Source organism: Phyllostomus discolor, chromosome X, assembly GCF_004126475.2.
Source record: "Phyllostomus discolor isolate MPI-MPIP mPhyDis1 chromosome X, mPhyDis1.pri.v3, whole genome shotgun sequence".
Taxonomy (NCBI): domain Eukaryota; kingdom Metazoa; phylum Chordata; class Mammalia; order Chiroptera; family Phyllostomidae; genus Phyllostomus; species Phyllostomus discolor.
Genome location: NC_050198.1, coordinates 40267053 through 40286171, shown reverse-complemented (window position 1 = coordinate 40286171; position 19119 = coordinate 40267053). Strand labels below are relative to the sequence as shown.

At 37.9% G+C, this 19119-nt stretch overlaps 1 protein-coding gene across 1 annotated transcript in view; it reads right to left on the bottom strand.

The window, feature by feature from the left end:
• Positions 1–19119, bottom strand: part of GABRA3 (gamma-aminobutyric acid type A receptor subunit alpha3) — a 351529-nt gene that overhangs the window by 162951 nt on the left and 169459 nt on the right. The window contains exon 4 of the mRNA XM_036017204.1: positions 15105–15172. Within this exon, the coding sequence (XP_035873097.1) occupies positions 15105–15172 (68 nt within the window). The remainder of the gene's footprint in view (positions 1–15104; positions 15173–19119) is intronic.

Sequence of the window (19119 nt, the reverse complement as noted above, 5' to 3'; positions counted from 1 at the left end):
CAGAAACGACCTCAAGAGCAGCAGGAAGGGTGAGGACATGAATTGCCCTTTCATGTCTCACCAGTGGGCTGAGATTATAGTATGGATGTGGGAGCCTCTTCCTGAGAGGAGTGAAGCCTGGACCGGACCAGGCTTCCAAGCATAGAGCAGCACCAGTGCCAGGATTATCCACCCACATAGCACCCATTGGCAAAAGGCCATGGGGCTTTTATTGATGAGGAGAGATGGAGCCTGCTGGAGACAAAACTACAATTTTTTTTTCCTATGGGACTAAAGCACAGAGTTTTTTTGTTTGCAGCCACTCACCTTGGGCTCAAATGAAGGAAGGGTGGTGCTAACAGGAATCAAAGGAGGCGAGTCAGGGGTGGAAGATCTTAGAGAGGGACATAGGGGAATGGTTTCTGGGTTCTCTGTGCCTGGACATACCTTGATACCAGAAAAGTCATTTTTCTTGAGAAGAGTAAGCACTTCCTAGGGGAAAAGCAATTACCTTACCCTGTGGGAAAACTGTTCACCCCACCCTCTTGAATCCTGTTTGCCCCATCCTCTGGATTCCCACTCACCACACCTTCCTGAATCCTGCTTATAGCACCTTACAACTTTTTAAAATCTTAACCCCTGCTGAGGAGACAGGAACATACACAGACTCAGGGGATTGGCTTAAGGGCACGGCCATTCCATACACTTTTCTAGGAACTGGACTGTCATTTCTTCCTCAAGAGAGCCATCCATAGAAATACCCTCTGGATTTCCAGAAGACCCAAAATATGAGCTCTGGAGACCCCACCCACTTTCCCCCTAGGGACTTTGCCCTGCTAAATTCAGAGAAATAATCCAGGACAGACTCAGACTGTGATGTGGGGACTGGGGAACACACTAACCATCTTCCCTGAAGTCTGAAAATCACCTCCCATAGGAGATCCAGGGGTTTCATCCTCACCATTCCACCAGAAGTCCTCTCAGAAACAGGTCAAGTCAGTGGCTAGACTAAGACTGAGAGCAGCCCAGCAGGCAGAGGCAGGTGGAGGCGGATACTGCAATGCCTTTGGTTATTTAATGACCCACTCCTGAGCCCTGTGCCGATAAAAGCCAGCCTTGGAGTGCAGGGAGGCCCATCCCAGGTGCAACCAAGCCCAGAGAAGACAGCCACAAACTGTAGATCACTTGTAGCTTAGAAAAGGCAGTTGGCCAGACGTGGACAACAGCTGACATTGGCTTACAGGAGTTTCAGACAACACAGAGCTGTATACAGGTAAGCACTAAACTCTGCTGAGATGCAGTTTTATTCTTTTTCATTATTTTCATTATTTTTCTTTTGTATAGCTTTATTATTTTTTTTCTTCAACTTATTTCTTTTTTCTCTTTTTTCTTTCCTATCCCTTATTTTACTCTTCTCTTTTCTTACTCCATTTGTTTCTTCTTCTTTCCATTTCTTATTTTTTAATTTCTCATTCTTTGTTCTTTTCTGGTGACTTCCTCTTTCTATTCCTTACCCTTATTGTTTTCTTTCTCTCTTTTCATAATCCATTTTCTTTCATTTGGTCTTCTTATATTCTTTTTTCCTATTCTATTTCTCCTTCCACTTTTATTATTCCTTGTGGGGGTTTTTGTTTGTTTATTTTGCTGTTGTTGTTGGGGATCATTACTTTTTGCTTGTTTTGTTTTTGTTTTGTTTGTTCTGTTAGCACCTGTACAACAGTATAGATAATGTGGAGGGGGTTGAGCCTCTCAGTCAGCAGCCATAGGGCAGATCCCACCAGTGAATAGGCCATCAACCGGCAAGACCCAGTACAACAGGACAGCCCACATAATCCTCACAAGGGACATTCCTAGAGAATGCAACACAGAAGATCAAGAAAGCTGCATCACTGGGTACCACAGGATTCCTACCACATAAGGCAACCCCATGAAGAGAGGGAGTCAAAGCAGATCTATCTAATGTATACAAACAATAAAAAGTGTCAGCCAAAATTGGGAGACAAAGAAACAATATCCAAAGAAAAGAAAAGGGGAGAATCCACAGAAAAAGAGCTAAATGAAATTAAGATGAGCAATTTATCAGACACAGAGTTCAAATTAACGATTATAAGGATGATCAAGGAACTTAGTGACAACTTCAAGGAACTTAGTGGGAACTACATCAGCATGAAAAATGACATAGGAACTATGAATAAGAACCAGATGAAAATGAAGAATGAAATATCTGAAATGAAGAATATGCTAGAAAGAATTAAAAGGCTAGATAAAGCAGAAGATCGAATCAGTGAGTTGGAAGACAAGGCAGAAAAAAACACCCAATCAGAGTAATGAAAAGAAAAAGAAAAGGCTTTAAGGGAACTTTGGGACAACATGAAATGTAACAATATCCACATCATAGGAATACCAGTAGGAGACATGGGATAAAAAATATGTTAGAAGAAATAATGACAGAAAACTTCCCTAACCTGTTGAAAGAAAAATTCACACATGTTCAAGAATCACAAAGAGTTCCAATCAAGATGAGCCCAAAGAAACCCACACCAAGACACATAATTAAAATGTCAAAGTTCAAAGATAGAGACAGAATCTTAAAGGCAGTAACAGAGAAACAGTTACCTACAAAGGAGTTTCAATAAGACTGTCAGCTGATTTCTCAACAAAAACATTTCAGACTAGAAGGGATTTGCATGAAGTATTCAAATAATGAAAAGCAAAGATCTGCAACCAAGACTACTCTATCCAGCAAGACTATCATTTAAAATCAAAATCAAAATAAAGAGTTTTACAGAACAACAACAAAAAAGCTAAAGGAGTTCATTAACACCAAACCAGCATTATAAAAGATGTTAAAGAGAATGCTTCAACTCTGTAGAGGCTGCAGCTGATCTGAGAGATAAAAACAAACTCTTCTTAATTATTGTTACATGTATCATGTGCATAGGTTCAAGGCCATGCCTAGGTACATGTTTGTATGTGACTAATGTTAAGCCTTAATGTTTAAGCCATCAGTTCGGTAATAACATGTGTTTTTGTAAGGGTATGTGATATTCCATAGTAAGTTGTATCTGAGAGATACCAAGTGCTCTAAAGTCAGTGTTGCTGTAGTTGTTTTTGTTTGCAATATTCAAAGGTGTATTGTGGACTTTTTTCATTTTCTGTTGAAAATGGCTGGGAAAATATCTCAATTCAATAATTCAAAAGATGTTGAAGAACACCAGCAAATGCTACTCGAATGGCTTATCAAAATATTTTTGCAAGTGCTATGAAGACTATTTATGCCTCGAGCATACTAATATTGTTTGCGATGATTGTTACAAACATTTTCACAAAGCCAACCATTGAAGATTCTGATTAATTAATGTTAAACACATTTTTGGTTGTACTTTTAGTAATATCCAAGTTTTGAAAAGAAAACAATTTATTCTTTACATTTTTATATTTCTTTGTTTAATGATTTCTAGATAGTAACTGAAAGTAAACAAAACATGTATTTTATTATATAAATATAATCAATGCAAATTTGCAGTGTTTTAAAATGTTTCCCACTTCAGTACATACTAGTAATGAATGTAATCTCACAGATGCATGCAACCTACACTGTAATTGTTTTACTGTGACCTCTGCAGCGTTAAGAGAATAAAGAAATACATAGAGAGGAACATATGTATAGAGGAATAAAATGGCAATGAATAAGTACCTATGAGTAATAACCTTAAATGTAAATGAAATAAATGCTCCAATCAAAAGACACGGGGTAGCTAAATGGATAAAAAAAACATGACCCATATATATGCTATTTACAAAGAACCCACCTCAGAACAAAAGATTTAGACAGGCTGAAAGTGAAGGGATGAGGAAAAAAGTATTCAATGTAAATACAGATGAAAAAATAGCGGGAGTAGCAATATTTGTAACTGACAAGATAGTCTTCAAAACACACACTATAACAAGAGACAAAGAAGATCACTACAGAATACTAAAGGGGTCAATCCAACACAGGCATATAACCCTTATAAACATATATGCACCCAATATAGGAGCACCTAAATATATAAAGAAAGTATTGGTGGACTTAAAGAAGAGATGAAGAGCAATACAGTCATCATAGGGGTTTTTAACACCCCACTGTCATCAATGGATAGATCTTTTATGCAAAAAATCAACAAAGAAACAACATCTTTAAACAACATACTAGTCAAATGGATGTAACTGACATTTGCCGAACATTTCATCCCAAAGCAACAGAATACATATTCTTCTCAGGTGCACATGGATCATTTTCAAAGAAAGAGAACATGATATGACACAAAATAAGTCTTTTTTTCTATTGTTGTTCAAGTACAGTTGTCTTAATTATTCCTGACACAAAATAAGTCTTAATAAATTCAAGAAAATTGAAATCAAATGATTAAAATTAAAAAAGGAAAAAAAGAAATCAAATGAAGCAGTTTTTCATATCACAATGGCTTGAAACTAGAAAACAATCTCAATAAAAAAACAAAAACATTGAAACACATAGAGGCTAAATAATATCAAATAATTAATGGGTCAACAATGAGATCAAGGAAGAAATTTAAAAAACACAAAACAAACCAAAACATATGGGACACAGCAAAAGCAGTTCTGAGAGGGAAGTTCATAACATTGCAGGCCTTCCTCAAGAAGACAGAAAAATCTCAAAGAAGCATCCTAATCCTACACCTAAAAGAACTAAAAAAAAACAACAACAAACAATGCCCATAATGAGAAGAAGAAAGGAAATAATCAAGATCAGAGCAGAAATAAACGGAATAGTGACAACAAAAACAATTCAAAAGATCAATGAATACAGGAGTTGCTTCTTTGAAAAGATAGACAAAATTGACAAACCTTTAGACTCATCAAGAAAAATAGAGGACCCAAATTAATAAAATAAAAAAAATGAAAAGTAGACATAAAAGACACCACAGAAACATGAGGGATTTTAAGAGAATACTATGAACAAATATATGCCTCAAAAGTGGACAATGTGGGTTAAATGGATACATTTCCAGAAACATAAAATCTTCAAAAACTAAATCAGAAAGAGACAGAAAACCTGAATAGACCAATAACAACTAATCAAATTGAAGTAGTAATAAAAAAATTTCCAACAAACAAAAGTACTGGACCAGATGGCTTCACAGGTGAATTTTACCAATCATTCAAATAAGAACTAACATCAATACTTTCAAACTATTCCAAAATATTCAAGAAGAGGGAAGACTTACAAACTCTTTTCACAATGCCAATATTATTATAATTCCAAGACAAGGTCAAGACACAACAGAGAAGGAAAACACAGGTTAATATCTCTGATGAACATAGATGCTAAAATCCCCAACAAACTATTAGCAAACTGGATACAGCAATGCATTAAAAACATCAAAAGCTGTAATCAAGTGGGAATCATTCCATGGATGTAAGGCTGGGACAATATTCACAAATCAATAAATGTGATACATGACATAAAAAATGAAGCATAAAAAATCACATGATCATATCAATAGTAAATAAAAAGTATTTGATAAAATCCACCACCCATTTATGATAAAAACTCTCAGTGAAGTGGGAACAGAGGGATCATATCTCAACATAATAAAGGCCATATATGAAAAACTATAACCAACATCATTCTCAATGGATAAAAACTAAAAGTGTTTCCCTTAAGATCAGGAACAAGATAGGGATGTCCACTTTCACCATTTTTATTCAGCATAGTACTGGAAGTCCTAGCCACAGTGATTAAACAAGAAAAAGAAATAAATGCATCCAAATGGGAAAGGAAGAAGTAAAACTGTCATTTCCTCAAGACAAGATGATATTGTACATAGAAAACCCTGTAGGCTCTACCAGAAAAATACTAGACCTAATTAATAAATTCAGCAAAGCAGCAGGATACAAAATCAATATACAGAAATTGATGGCATTTAATACACCAGTAATAAACTATTATTTTAAAAATTAAGAAAACAATCCCATTTTCTATTCATTCATTCATTCATTTATTTTTGCTTTTTTTATTTAATTGTTGTTCAAGTACAGATTTCTGCCTTTTACTCCCATCCCAACCCACCCCCAGCCCTCCTCACCTCCCTCCCATTTCCACCACCCTTCGATTTTGTCCATGTGTCCTTCATACTTTTTCCTGTAAACCCTTCCCCTTTTCCCTTGAACTTCCCTCCCTTCTCCCCTCTGGTCTCTGTCAACCTGTTCTCTATTTCAGTGTCTTTGGTTATATTTTGCTTGTTTGTTTGTTTTGTTCATTAGGTTCCTCTTAAAGGTGAGATCATATGGTATTTGTCTTTCACCGCCTGGCTTATTTCACTTAGCACAGTGTTTTCCAGTTCCATCCATGCTGTCCCAAAGGGTAGGAGCTCCTTCTTTCTTTCTGCTGCATAGTATTCCATTGTGTACATGTACCACAGTTTTCCATTCATTTACTGATGGGCACCTAGGTTCCATTCATTTATTGATGGGCACTTAGGTTGCTTCCAGCACTTAGCTATTGTAAATTGTGCTGCTATGAACATTGGGGTGCATAGGTTCTTTTGGATTGGTGTTTCAGGGTTCTTAAGATATAATCCCAGCAGTGGAATTGCTGGGTCAAAAGGCAGATCCATTTTTAGTTTTCTGAGGAAATTCCATACTGTTTTCCATAGTGGTTGTACCAGTCTGCAATCTCACCAACAGTGCACTAGGGTTCCCTTTTCTCCACAACCTCTCCAACACTTGTCCGTTGCTTGGTTTATGATGGCCATTCTGACAGGTGTGAAGTGGTATCTCACTGTGGTTTTAATTTGCATCTCTCCGATAGCTAGTGATACTGAGAATCTTTTCAATTGTCTCTGGATCCTCTGTATGTCCTCCTTGGAGAAGTGTCTTTTCAAGTCCTTTGCCTATTTTTTAATTGGGTTGCTTGTCTACTTAGAGTGGAGTCATGTGAGTTTTTTCTATATTTTGGAGATTGAACCCTTGTTTGAGGCATCATTGACAAATATGTTTTCCCATATGGTTGGTTCTCTTTTTATTTTAATACTGTTTTCTTTAGCCATGCAGAAGCTTTTTATCTTGATGTGATCCCATTTTTTTACTCTTTCCTTTATTTCCGTTGCTCTAGGGGACATATCAGTGAAAATGTTGCTGCGTGTAACATCATATTCAATGGGCAAAAACTAAAATCTTTTCTACTAAGTTCAGGAACAAGACAAGGTCGTCCACTTCCACCACTTCTATTCAACATAATATTGGAAGTTTTAGCCACAGTGATCAGACAAAAAAGGAAATAAAAGGCATCCAAATTGGAAAGGAAGAAACATAACTGTCATTGTTTGAAGATGACATGATAGTATACATAGAAAATCTTATAGACTCTGCCAAAAAAAAACCCCAAAACTGCTTGACCTAATAAATGAATTTGGCAAAACAGCAGGATAGAAAGTCAATATCCAGAAATCAAAGGCATTTTTGTATACCAAAATGAAACAGCAGAAGCAGGAACCAAGAAAAACATCCCATTTGATATAGCAAAAAGAAAAAGAAAATACCTAGGAATAATCAATCTCATTTTCTATTGCAACAAAATAATAAGGAACCCATGAATACATTTAATCAAGGAAGTAAAATACGTGTACTCAGAAAACTATAGGACACTGAAGAACAAAATTAAGAAAAATACAAAGAAGTGGAAGCATGTACTATATTCATGGATTGGAAGAATTAACATAATTAAAATGTCCATACTACCCAAAGCTATCAATTCAATGCAATTCCTATTAAAATATCAATGGCATATTTCACAGATCTAGAACAATATTCCAAAAATTTATATGACCCCCACAAAAGGCCCCAAATAGCCTCGTCAATCTTGAGAAAGAAGAATAAAGTTGGAGGGATCAAAATACCTAATATCAAACTATATTATAAGGGTACTGTAACCACAATAGTCTTATACTGGCATAAGAACAGACACATAGCTTAATGAAAACGAACAGAGAGCCCAGAAATATACCCACCTCTATATGGTCAATAAATATTTGATAAAGTAGGGAAGAGCATACAATGGAGTAAAAACAGTCTCATTAAGTGGTGTTGGGAGATCTGAACTAGTACTTTAAAAAATAAGGCTTTGCTGGTGTGGCTCTGTGGACTGAGTGTCAGCTTGCAAGCCAAAGGGTCACGGGTTCAATTCTTATCAGGGCACATGCCTTGGTTGTGGGCTAGGTTCCCAATAGGGGGCACATGAGAAGCAACCACACATTTTTGTTTCTGCCCCTCATTTTCTCCCCACTTTCTCCTCTCTCTAAAAATAAACAAACAAAATCTTAAAAAAAAAAAAAACGAAGCTAGACCACCAACTTACACCATACACCAGAATAAACTAAAAATGGATAATTGACTTAGTACAAGTCATTATAGCACAAAAATCCTATAGGTAAACATAGGCAGTAAAATTTCAGATATCTCACCTAGCAATATTATTGATGATATATCTCCTAGGGCAAGGGAAACAAAGGAAAAATAAACAAATGGGACTACATCAAATTTAAAAGCTTCTGCACAGCTAAGGAAACCATCATCAAAAAGCAAAGGGACTCCACTGTATGGGAGAACATATTTCCCAATTACACATCAGACAAAGATTTACTCTTTAAAATATATAAAGAAATCCTAAGACTAAACATCAGGAAGACAAACAATCCAATTAAAATGGGGAATGGACATGAGTAGACACTTCTCCAAAAAGGACATACGGAGGGTCCATAGACATATGAGAAGATGTTCCACATCACTAGACATGGGAGAGATGCAAATTAAAACCTCAGTGACTGTCATGTATACTATCATTTTTTAGAAGACATGATAGTATACATAGAAAACCCTACAGAGTCCACTAAAACACTACTTGAGCTAATAAGTGAATTTGGAAAAACAGTGTCATACAAAGACAATATTCATAAATTGAAGGCATTTTTGAACCTCAGCAATGAAATATCAGAAGCAGAAATCAAGAAAAAAAAAATCCCATTTGCTATACCAGACACAAGAAAAATAAAGTACTTAGGAATAAACCTAACCAAGGAGTACAAAACCTGCACTCAGAAGACTATACAACACTGAAGAAAGAATTTTAGGAAGACACAAATAAATGGAAGCATATATCATGTTGGTGGATTTCAAGAATTAACATCATCAAAGTGTCCGTACTACCCAAAGCATTTTATAGATTCAATGCAATCCCTATTAAAATGCCAATGACACATTTCACAGATATAGAGAAAACATTTCAAAAACTTATATGGAAATATAAACGACCCTGGATAGCCACAGCAATTTTGAGAAAGGAGATCAAAGTAGGAGGGATCACCATACCTGACATCAAACTATATTACAAGGCCAAGGTAATCAAAAGAGTCTGGTGTGGGCATAAGAACAGACACATAGATCAATGGAACAGAATAGGGAGTCCAGAAATAAACCCAAGTCTCTATGGTCAATTAATATTCGACAAAGTGGGCAGGAACATAAAATGGAGTAAAAATAGCCTCTTTAACAAATAGTGTTGGCACATCTGGACAGCTACATGCAAAAAAAAAATGAAACTCAATCACCAACTTATACCATAAACAAAAATAAACTGAATATGTCTAAAGTACTTAAATATAAGATGTGACACCATAAAAGTCCTAGAGGAGAACATAGGCAGGAAAGTCTCAGATATTCCATGCACCAGTATTTTCACCGATTATGTCCCCTAGAGCAAGGGGCATAAAGGAAAGAATAAATAAATGGGACTTCATCAAAATGAAAACCTTCAAGCCCTGGCTGGCATAGCTCAGTGGATTGAGCTCGGGCTGCGAACCAAAGTGTCACAGGTTCGATTCCCAATCAGGGTACATACCTGGGTTGCAGGCCATGACCCCCAGCAACCGCACATTGATGTTTCTCTCTCTCTCTTTCTCCCTCCCTTCCCTCTCTAAAAATAAATAAATAAAATCTTAAAAAAATAAAAATAAAAATATAAACCTTCTGCTCAGCTGAAGAAAACATCAACAAAATGGAAAATGAACCAACCATATTGGAAAACATATTTGCCAATATCTTGGACAAGGGTTTGATCTCCAAGACCTGAACAGACACTTCTCCAAGAAGGACATATAGAGGGTCCAGAGACATACGAAAAGATGCTCAACATCCTAGCCATCAGAGAGATGCAATTAAAACCACAATGAGATTCCACTTCACACCAGTGAGAATGACCATAAACAAATCAACAAATAATAAGTGCTTTCAAGGTTGTGGAGAAAAGAGAACGCTAGTACATTGTTGGTGGGAATTGCAGTGCAACTACTCTGGAAAACAGTTTGGAACTTTCTCAAAATATTAAAGATGTAACTACCTTTTGACTCAGCATTTCCACTTCTAGGAATATATCCTAAGAATCCCAAAACACCAATTCAAAATAATATATATTCCTTTCCTATATTCCTAAAAGCATTATTTATAATAACTGAGATTTTGAAACAGTGTAAGTTCCCATCAGTAGATGAGTAGACAAAAAAGCTGTGGTATATTTCAGAATGGAATACCACGAAGCAGTATAAAAGAAGGAACTCTTACTTTTTGTGATAGCATGAATGAAACTGGAGACTATTATGCTAAGTGAAATAAGCCAGTCAATGACAGACAAATACCATGTGATATCACTTATAAGTAGAATCTAATGAACAAAATAAACAAATGATCAAAATAGAATCAGAGACACGGAAACACAGAACAGAATGACAGATGTCAGAGGGGAGAGGGAGGTAGGGTCTGGTTAAAAGAAGGTGAAGAGATTAGTCAAAGAACATACAGGGTCCAACAGAAGTAACACCTGCTTGAGTGTGGTTGGTAGGGTAATAATATGGGTGTAGTAATTTATAGTTTTAATTTGAAGATTTCACCTAAAATGTAATATGGTATGGTTGAATGTGTTATTGTTATGTTATAGAAATGCATGCTTATTATTTTTAATAAAAGATTTTGTAATAAAAATGGGGCATTATTTGTGCCATAACCTGTATATGCATGACCTACGTACATGGACAAAATTGTGGAGATTGACTGGGAATGTGGGGAGGGCTGAGTGGAGGTGGGGAAGCAGGGGAAAAATCGGGACACTGTAATATTGAAATAGCATAAACCATAAAATATTTAAAAGAAGCCCTGGCTGGTGTAGCTCAGTGGATTGAGTGCGGGCTGGGAACCAAAGTGTCCCAGGTTTGATTCCCAGCCAGGGTACATTCCTGGGTTGCAGGCCATAACCCCCAGCAACCGCACATTGATGTTTCTCTCTCTCTCTCCCTCTCTCTCTCTCTCTCCCTCCCTCTCTCTCTCTCTCTCTCTCTCTCTCTCTCTCTCTCTCTCTCTCTCTCTCTCTCTCCCTCCCTCCCTTCCCTCTCTAAAAATAAATAAAATCTTTAAAAAAAATTTTAAAACAAAAAATATCTACTCTCAAATAATATCAGTTGTCACCTTTGTACCTTCCTTTCCAGGTACTGACCATATGCTTAGCAAGCTTTTCTTAAGCCAGTATCCCACTTTTCTCTGCAATCTAATTCAAAGGATCTTGGAAGACCAGGGAAAACTTCTACTTGCCAAGAACCATTACTCATTGGCAAGGAATAAACAGACTCAATCTGAGAGAGAAGTGACAATGAAACTGCAGTTTTACTGAATCCTTTTCAGCCTTCCTCTTATTGTTACCTCTACCATCTTTCCATACACTGATTGAGAAAAACGCTCTAAACTCTCCTCAAAATAAAAAGTCATAGTAGTTCATATGGCCTCAGTTTACACAAATTTGGATTGTATCCCTTATTTCTTATTGTTTCTCTCCTGGGAGACAATTGACCCATTATTGGTATTGCTACTGAGGAGCTGTGTATGGTGTGACCATCAAGCTCCATTTATCGCAAATGGTTATCACAAGCCTTTCACTCATGATGCCTATAAAGTTACCATTGTAACATGTTTCCAAGTTATATCTTATATTCTGCAGTTAGTTTCTTTCCTTCTCTTAATTTCCCCTTAGAAAGACCTACAACTCTACAGCTTTCAATTCTGCCTAATTCCCTATTGTTACAGCTCCTTATTTCCATGGTTGGAGAAGCCACCAAAACTAGTAGCCCAAAGCCTGGAGCCATTAATCAGTGACTTGTTAGTCTTGTTGGTCAAGAGCATCTCCTGGAGAAAGCTATGGTACTTGGACTCTTTAACTGCAGGGCTTGCTACCAATGTTTCATTTCATCTCAACAGAAAGAACCTGTGTCAGTTCCCGTACCAGGTGTTGGAGATACAGAAATGCACCTGACATGGTTTCTACCTTTGAATAACTTCCAGTCAAGTGGAGAAACACAGTTATAATTTTTTCCTCAAATTTAATTTTTTCCCATCTTGTTTATTTTTGTGTTCAACAAATAGTTGAGAATTTACCAAATACTAAAAACAGATTAGGCATTGGTAGTACTTAGATGAACAAAACAGACATGGAGCTTTCTGTCACACTCAGGATCTATGTCTTTGGAGGTCAGTGTTTGACCAAGAAGTGCAATGACTACAAAGGATTATGAGTGGTGCTAGTTCAGTGCTTAAAATGGCACCACAATTTCCCCCACTTTGTAAACACAAGACTGTCTCTACTCCCTTAAGAAAGTATTCTGGACCAAAACTCCCTGTTTGCATGGAAGTGAGTTAAGAACTCAGCCAGCTATACTTTTCATCTACTTTTCCAAGTAATCTATTATCTCAAGTGAGCCTGAGTTCATGCTTTGACTAGCTGCTAAAGCCTGATACTTCAACAAAAGTTGATTCATGACCCTGGATCAATTTCCCAGTCTACCAAGTAGTACATGAGGCAGTTTCTAAAGACACCAGAAACATATTTCCCAGACAGAGTGATCATAGCTATTCTGCCTTGTGACAGGATTGAAGTGCAGGTAAAAATAACCTAAAATTTACTTGACTAAAGTATTCCCTCCATATAAGAGTAGCCATTCTGTTGCTTCTCCTTAATCCTGAGGAAGAAAAACAATCAAGCAAGAGGAACATGAAACTTCAAAAGAGATAGAAAGTCTGGATTGTTTGAAATGCCTCCAGGCCTCTGAATACCCATGTATGCCTGCTTGGGTAGGGGAAGGAGCAAATAGAGGGGCTAGTTTGGGCAGGGGTTGTGTGTGTGTTTTTGCAGTATCTCTGGATTGAAGTATCTACTTGCAGATGTGTGTCTATGGAGTTCCTAGGATAACATGTGGGTTGTTATTCTGTGCGTATTTTCTTACATGTATGTACCTTTTTCTGAATGTATTTGTGGATGTTGGTGCATTAGTGAGAGTAAATATGTGTGTGTGTTCAAAGAGTAACTTCAGTTGCTTTCTTTTAAAAACTCTAATCCATCACTGGTGGATCTGGTTATCCCCAATGGCCCATGAGCTCTTTAAATATGTGGGTCCCTAGAACTCCTTAATGCAGATTTTGGCTTTTAAGGAGTACTTGTTGAATTAACAACTGGCAACAGTTTTAATGCATACCTGGATCTGAAGCTGTGGGAATAGTCAACAGGTTGAGAAGGTACAAGATATAAAGGTTTTCCTGCTGACCCTATGAAAGACCTGTCTCCTCTGTCCCTCATATTTCAAACAGGTCCCTCACTGAGTTCTCCCTGTGTGTCAAGTATTCTATTAAGTGCCAGGGAAACTATGAATTGCCCTCAAGGAGTATACAGGGAGTCTACTATATATCTGTACCCTTCCCTTCATTCCACACTTGAAAGACAAAGTTCAGGCCTAGACCTTGCCCTTGCCTGGCCTCACAACTACACATGACTCTCTCCTGAGAACCTGCCTGCTTCTCCAAGTGACTCCTATACTTTGTTTGGTTGAAGGAAAAGTCATGTAAAAATCAATGTGCCTAAACCAGTTTTCATCCTCCAGTCTTTTGCCCCTTGTAGTCCATCCTGTTCAGAGTTCCAAATCAATCTTTCTAATACAAAACATATTTTCACTGCCCTACTCAAATCCACTGAATGGTTCTGTATTACCTACAGGGAAAACTCTATCATGTCCCTATACAAACATTTGTATATACTCAACAGGTTTAAAGAAGCCCTGTCCCTTGCTAAGTAATTGTCTCACTGATGATAGAGATACAGAGAAAAATCTAAGTAATGAACATGGACATTCCATATTTTTAAAGTACATTTTTTATTTTAAAATTTTTATTTTTAATACAAAGTTACTCATTCAACAAAAATTTATTGAACATCTAATAACTGCCAGGCATACTGAGAACATAATAGCTTTTTTGTTTCCTTATATGATAATTATTAAATCAAATATGTGATACTTAGTATTAATCAGATCGTCCGTTAAGTGTCGTCCATTAAGGTGGGGGTATCCTGTTTCAATTCTCCTCTGCAGTCTTTGCTTTGGAAACAATGGAAAGTGATAGGAGAAGAGAAAGTCCTTGCAAATGACCCATGAGCCATTCCCTTTTTAGATCTACTGTGCTCTCCCCTACTCCTTGAATCTGCTCCAAAGCTCTCCCACTGCTTACATCTACAGAAGGTTCAGTTCCCAGAAGTGGGTTTTACTCTCCCTCCAAACACTTTTCATCATCCTGGTCAGTCCATATACCCAGTGAAAGTCCTCGGGCCTGTTTGAAAGGAACAGACTTGGATAATACCACTGGCTGCTTGACTGGGAATCTCCACCACAATGCTTTCTTCACATGACCTATCAGTAGTAATATGTGTGTGGTGATGGCAAAATGTGAAAGGAGAGGTCAGGGGAAATTTAATTGAGGATAGAGAGCGAGGTCAATTTTGAAAGATGCGCTGGGGAAAGAAGGGACTGATACTCCTGACGAGGGTATATGCTTTTATGTAAATAGGTAGAGTGAGCAGGACAAGAGATGGATTTGGCTAAATGTAGGGTGGTGAGGGTAGGGAATTCATCTAAGACAAAACTTCTCCATAAGATATAGCTTCAAGGCCCTGAAAAAAAAAAACATTTTACTTGATCTGTTGTATCATCTTTCCCTTTTACTTTACCAGGAACTATACTTACCATGTCAGTGTCTGACACAGGGCCAAAACTGGTCACATAGATATCAGTCTTCACTTCAGTCACTGCATCTAGGCCAAAGAAAGTAGAAAAACAGAGTGTCATGAAAACCTGTTGACTTAGATCTGAGAGAGACGAGTGTAAAACTCTGAATGACAGCCAACTTGCTACTTCTGAGAAAGGATATTGGACACTGTCAGAGGGAAACCCATGGAAAATCTCTCACCTGTACTATTACTTCATGGAGAACATGTTAGGTACAAGTATGAAGTCCAACCCTTTAGGTATCATTGAGAATGACAGCAGAATCCCAAAGCTTGGGGAGAGCCTTAGAGATCTCTGGCATTCACATGTGTTAGGCTGTCACACTGGGATTACACATACTTACAGTAGATCACCAATGTTCCAGTATCCAACTCTCTTCTACTCCCAGGAAGATAGAATGATTGCACTCCAATTTATCTTTCAACTTAAAGCAGGGATACACCACATGACTGGTTTTGTTTATGGGAGGAAGTAATGTGTGTTCCTCTATGGCTGGAACAATTAATGTCCCATACAAACCCCTCCCTGCTATGGTCATCATGTAAACACTTGTTGATGTAGAGCCACCATAAGACAAACAGCCTAGAATGATGAGCCAACATATGAAGGACAACTGCCCTAAAGGGTTGCCTGGATCTACAACATACTTTGCATGATTGAAAAATAAATTTGTGTTAGATTAAGTGACTGAAATTTGGAGATGACTGATACTATCTGATACATGCTCTTTGCATTTATTTTTCTTTCTTGACTGCTTACTTGTCTACCTTCCTACCTAACGCAAGAATCCATGAAGGGAAGTTTCCCTATTTTTTTTATCTCTGTATCCTCAGTACCTAGAAAGGAACTTAGAAAAGTACATAAGACTCTCGAAGATGGAGGAGAGGTAGGTGGGAGTAGAGCCCACCTCCCCCTGCGCCCAGCTGGAACACCTAGCTGATCTGAGAAACAGAGTGAACAGCCAATGACATACCAGTTTATATGAAGTTTGGGGACAAAAATTGTAGAGGATGTTGAAAAACAGACAGTAAGGAGATTGGATTGGGACAGTAAGGTCCAGGGACCTGTGTGGGGACCTAGGCTGCTGTGGCCCCCAGCTGGGTGTCTGCTACAGGATCCTTGAAGGAGAGCCAAGTCAGTAGCTCCCTCCCATAACAAAGCAGAGAGGACACTGAGGCACCAGAGGAGTTCTGGATGCTTGAATTCACTGGGGGGAATAAAGATGAAGTGGGTGACACACAGAGGTAGTGTTAACCCATTGGCACTGTGGATGCTGAATAGGTCATTACCAGAGAAGGTGGGGAGCATGTAATACCTGGAGAAGGGAGAAGGGTTGGGCCATGTCAGGCCCTGACCCAGATAGTCTCCAGTCTGGCTAGAAAGTTGGGCTGTGTGAACAGCTGGGTGCTTATTAAGAAGGACAGGCTTCAACAAGAGACTTTTATTCAACAAAAGACTCTCAGCCACTGTTTGAAAAATTCTTGCCAGGTGGCTGGCTCTTGCCCTGGGCAGCTTGCCCAGTGACTGGCTCATTCTTCTCCTGGCTCTCTAAGAGGAAGAAGAAGGTGCACTGCATGGATCATTCAGAGGAGGACAGCAGGACTCAGGGAGTTAGCAGGCCCCAGAGAGACTTAATTCAGTGCAGGAGATGAACAGCCCTGAAGAAACTTTGAGAGGGCATAGAACCTATATCAGCAAAGAGAGAGAAGGTGGTATGTGAGTTCCCCCAAATTAGTGCACCTAAAGGGCAGCACACCGGTAAATTAAAGGCATTAGCCAGGTGAAGGACAGTGGAGGCCCAGCAGCACATGGAGGACCTGGGCTGGAGACTGAGCAACTGTGAATATTGTGGCCCAGACCTGGCCCCCAACCTCCCAAAACAATAGGAAGGGAGAAACTTAAAGCCCAGCCCACCTCTGCCTACAACATCCAGGAAGAGCAGCAGAACTAGCTTGGCAAGTTTAAAGTCAATAAGAGGCTTTTTTTTTCTTACCCCTTTTTTTCTTTTTTCTTTTCCTCATTTTTTTTTTTTTTTGCCCCAACTTAGACAATAAGAACTGGAGCCATGAAACGTTCAGAGACAGATCCAAAAAGGGAGTATAAGGCTAACACTAACAACTGAGAAACTGAGACAGTTTTCACTTTGCTATCCTATAGAACTTGTGTTGTATTGTTTATTTGTATTATTATTATTATTCATTATTTTTACTTCTTTTATTTCATTAGTATTATTTTATTTTTCTTCTTCATGTTTAGTTTTTTTTTAGTTTTGTTTGTTTAATTGCATTGTTTGACTGGTTTTCCTTGTTCTCTCTTTCATATTGTATTTTAATTTTCCTACTTTCACTTCATTCAGGTTCCAGTAACACACTACACTTGGTTGTGTACTTTGTATTCTTGTTATTCAAATCATATATTTCTTGTCATATTATTGTTGTTCCAGTATTATTGCAAATACTTGTTGTGCCACATAATTGTAAACACTACATAGCACCCTTCCCTGGTCTTAGCCCATTTCACTATCTTCTGGATCTTTATTACTGTTGTGGTTAACTCTATTCTCTTGCATACTACACCTACTTTCTATTCTTTACTCTCACTATATAGCATCATGTAACCACACACAAGGGCTGTTTTCTAGACTCAGCTCACAATCCTCCTCTCTAACGAGTCTTGTCTCTTTTTCACTTTTATAAAAAGTGGCTAGTTGGGTGAAATATCACGGTTGATGCTATACTTACCCAAAGGATCTCCTGTCTCTTCTCTACTTGTTGGTACTTCAAATCCCATATAATACTCTCTTGCTGTCTTAATTCATTTTTCCTTCCCCCTGCCACTGATCACATACAAGATTAGGTGGCAGCTTTGAACACCAATATACCTGCTGGAGGAGAAAACCAACCAACAAAGGAACCACCAACAGGTAAAAACCCAAGTCCAACAGGAGAGCCGACACAAATAGAAGAAAAAGCAACCCTAGAGTACCCAGACAAGGAGATCAAAGAGACCACACCACTGAATCCCATAGAATTTATACCATAGAAGTTTAATCTACAAAGACAGCTAGCAAAGCTGAACATCAGGAAGAGCACAAACAAACAAAACCCATCACCTAAAATGGGGAGACAATAAAAGAACCTGCAATCAAAAGGAATGGAAGAATCCCCACTAAAAGAGCTAAATGAAATGCAGGTAAGAAAATGATCAGATACAGATTTCAAAATAATGATTATAAGGTTGCTCAAGGAACTCACAGACAACTACATGGAACTCAGTGAAAATAACAACAGCATGAAAAAGGAAACACAAACTATAAATAAAAACCAGGAAGAAGTGAAAATACAATTTCTGAAATAAAAAACACACTAGAAGGAATTACAAGCAGCCTGGATGAAGCAGAGGACTGAATTAGTAAGCTAAAAGACAAGGTGGAAAGAAACACCCAAGTAGACCAGCTACATGGAAAAAAAGACTCAAAAATATGCAGATAGCTTAAGGGAATTCCAAGATAACAAGAAATGCAACAACATTCTAATCATAGGGATACTAGAGGAGAAGAAAAGGAACCAGGGATAGAAATGCTATTTGACAATATGACAGAAAACTTTCCAAACCTGGAAAGGGAAAAAAAAAAACATGCATGTTCAGGAAGCACGGAGAGTCCCAAATAAGATGAACTCAAAGAGGCCTACTCCAACACATAGCACAATTAAAATGCTATGTTTTAAAGACAAAGAGGGAATCTTAAAAGCACCAAAGGAGAAACAAGAAATAACATACTCAGGAGCTCCAATAAGGCCAGCAGGTGATTTCTCAACAGAAATACTCAAATACAGGAGAGAATGGCAAGAAATATTCCGATTACTGAAAAACAATGGCCTACAACCACCCAGTGAAGTTCTCAATTAAAATGGAAGGCAAACTGAGTTTCCCATACAACAGAAGGCTGAAAGAACACATCTCCACCAAAAGA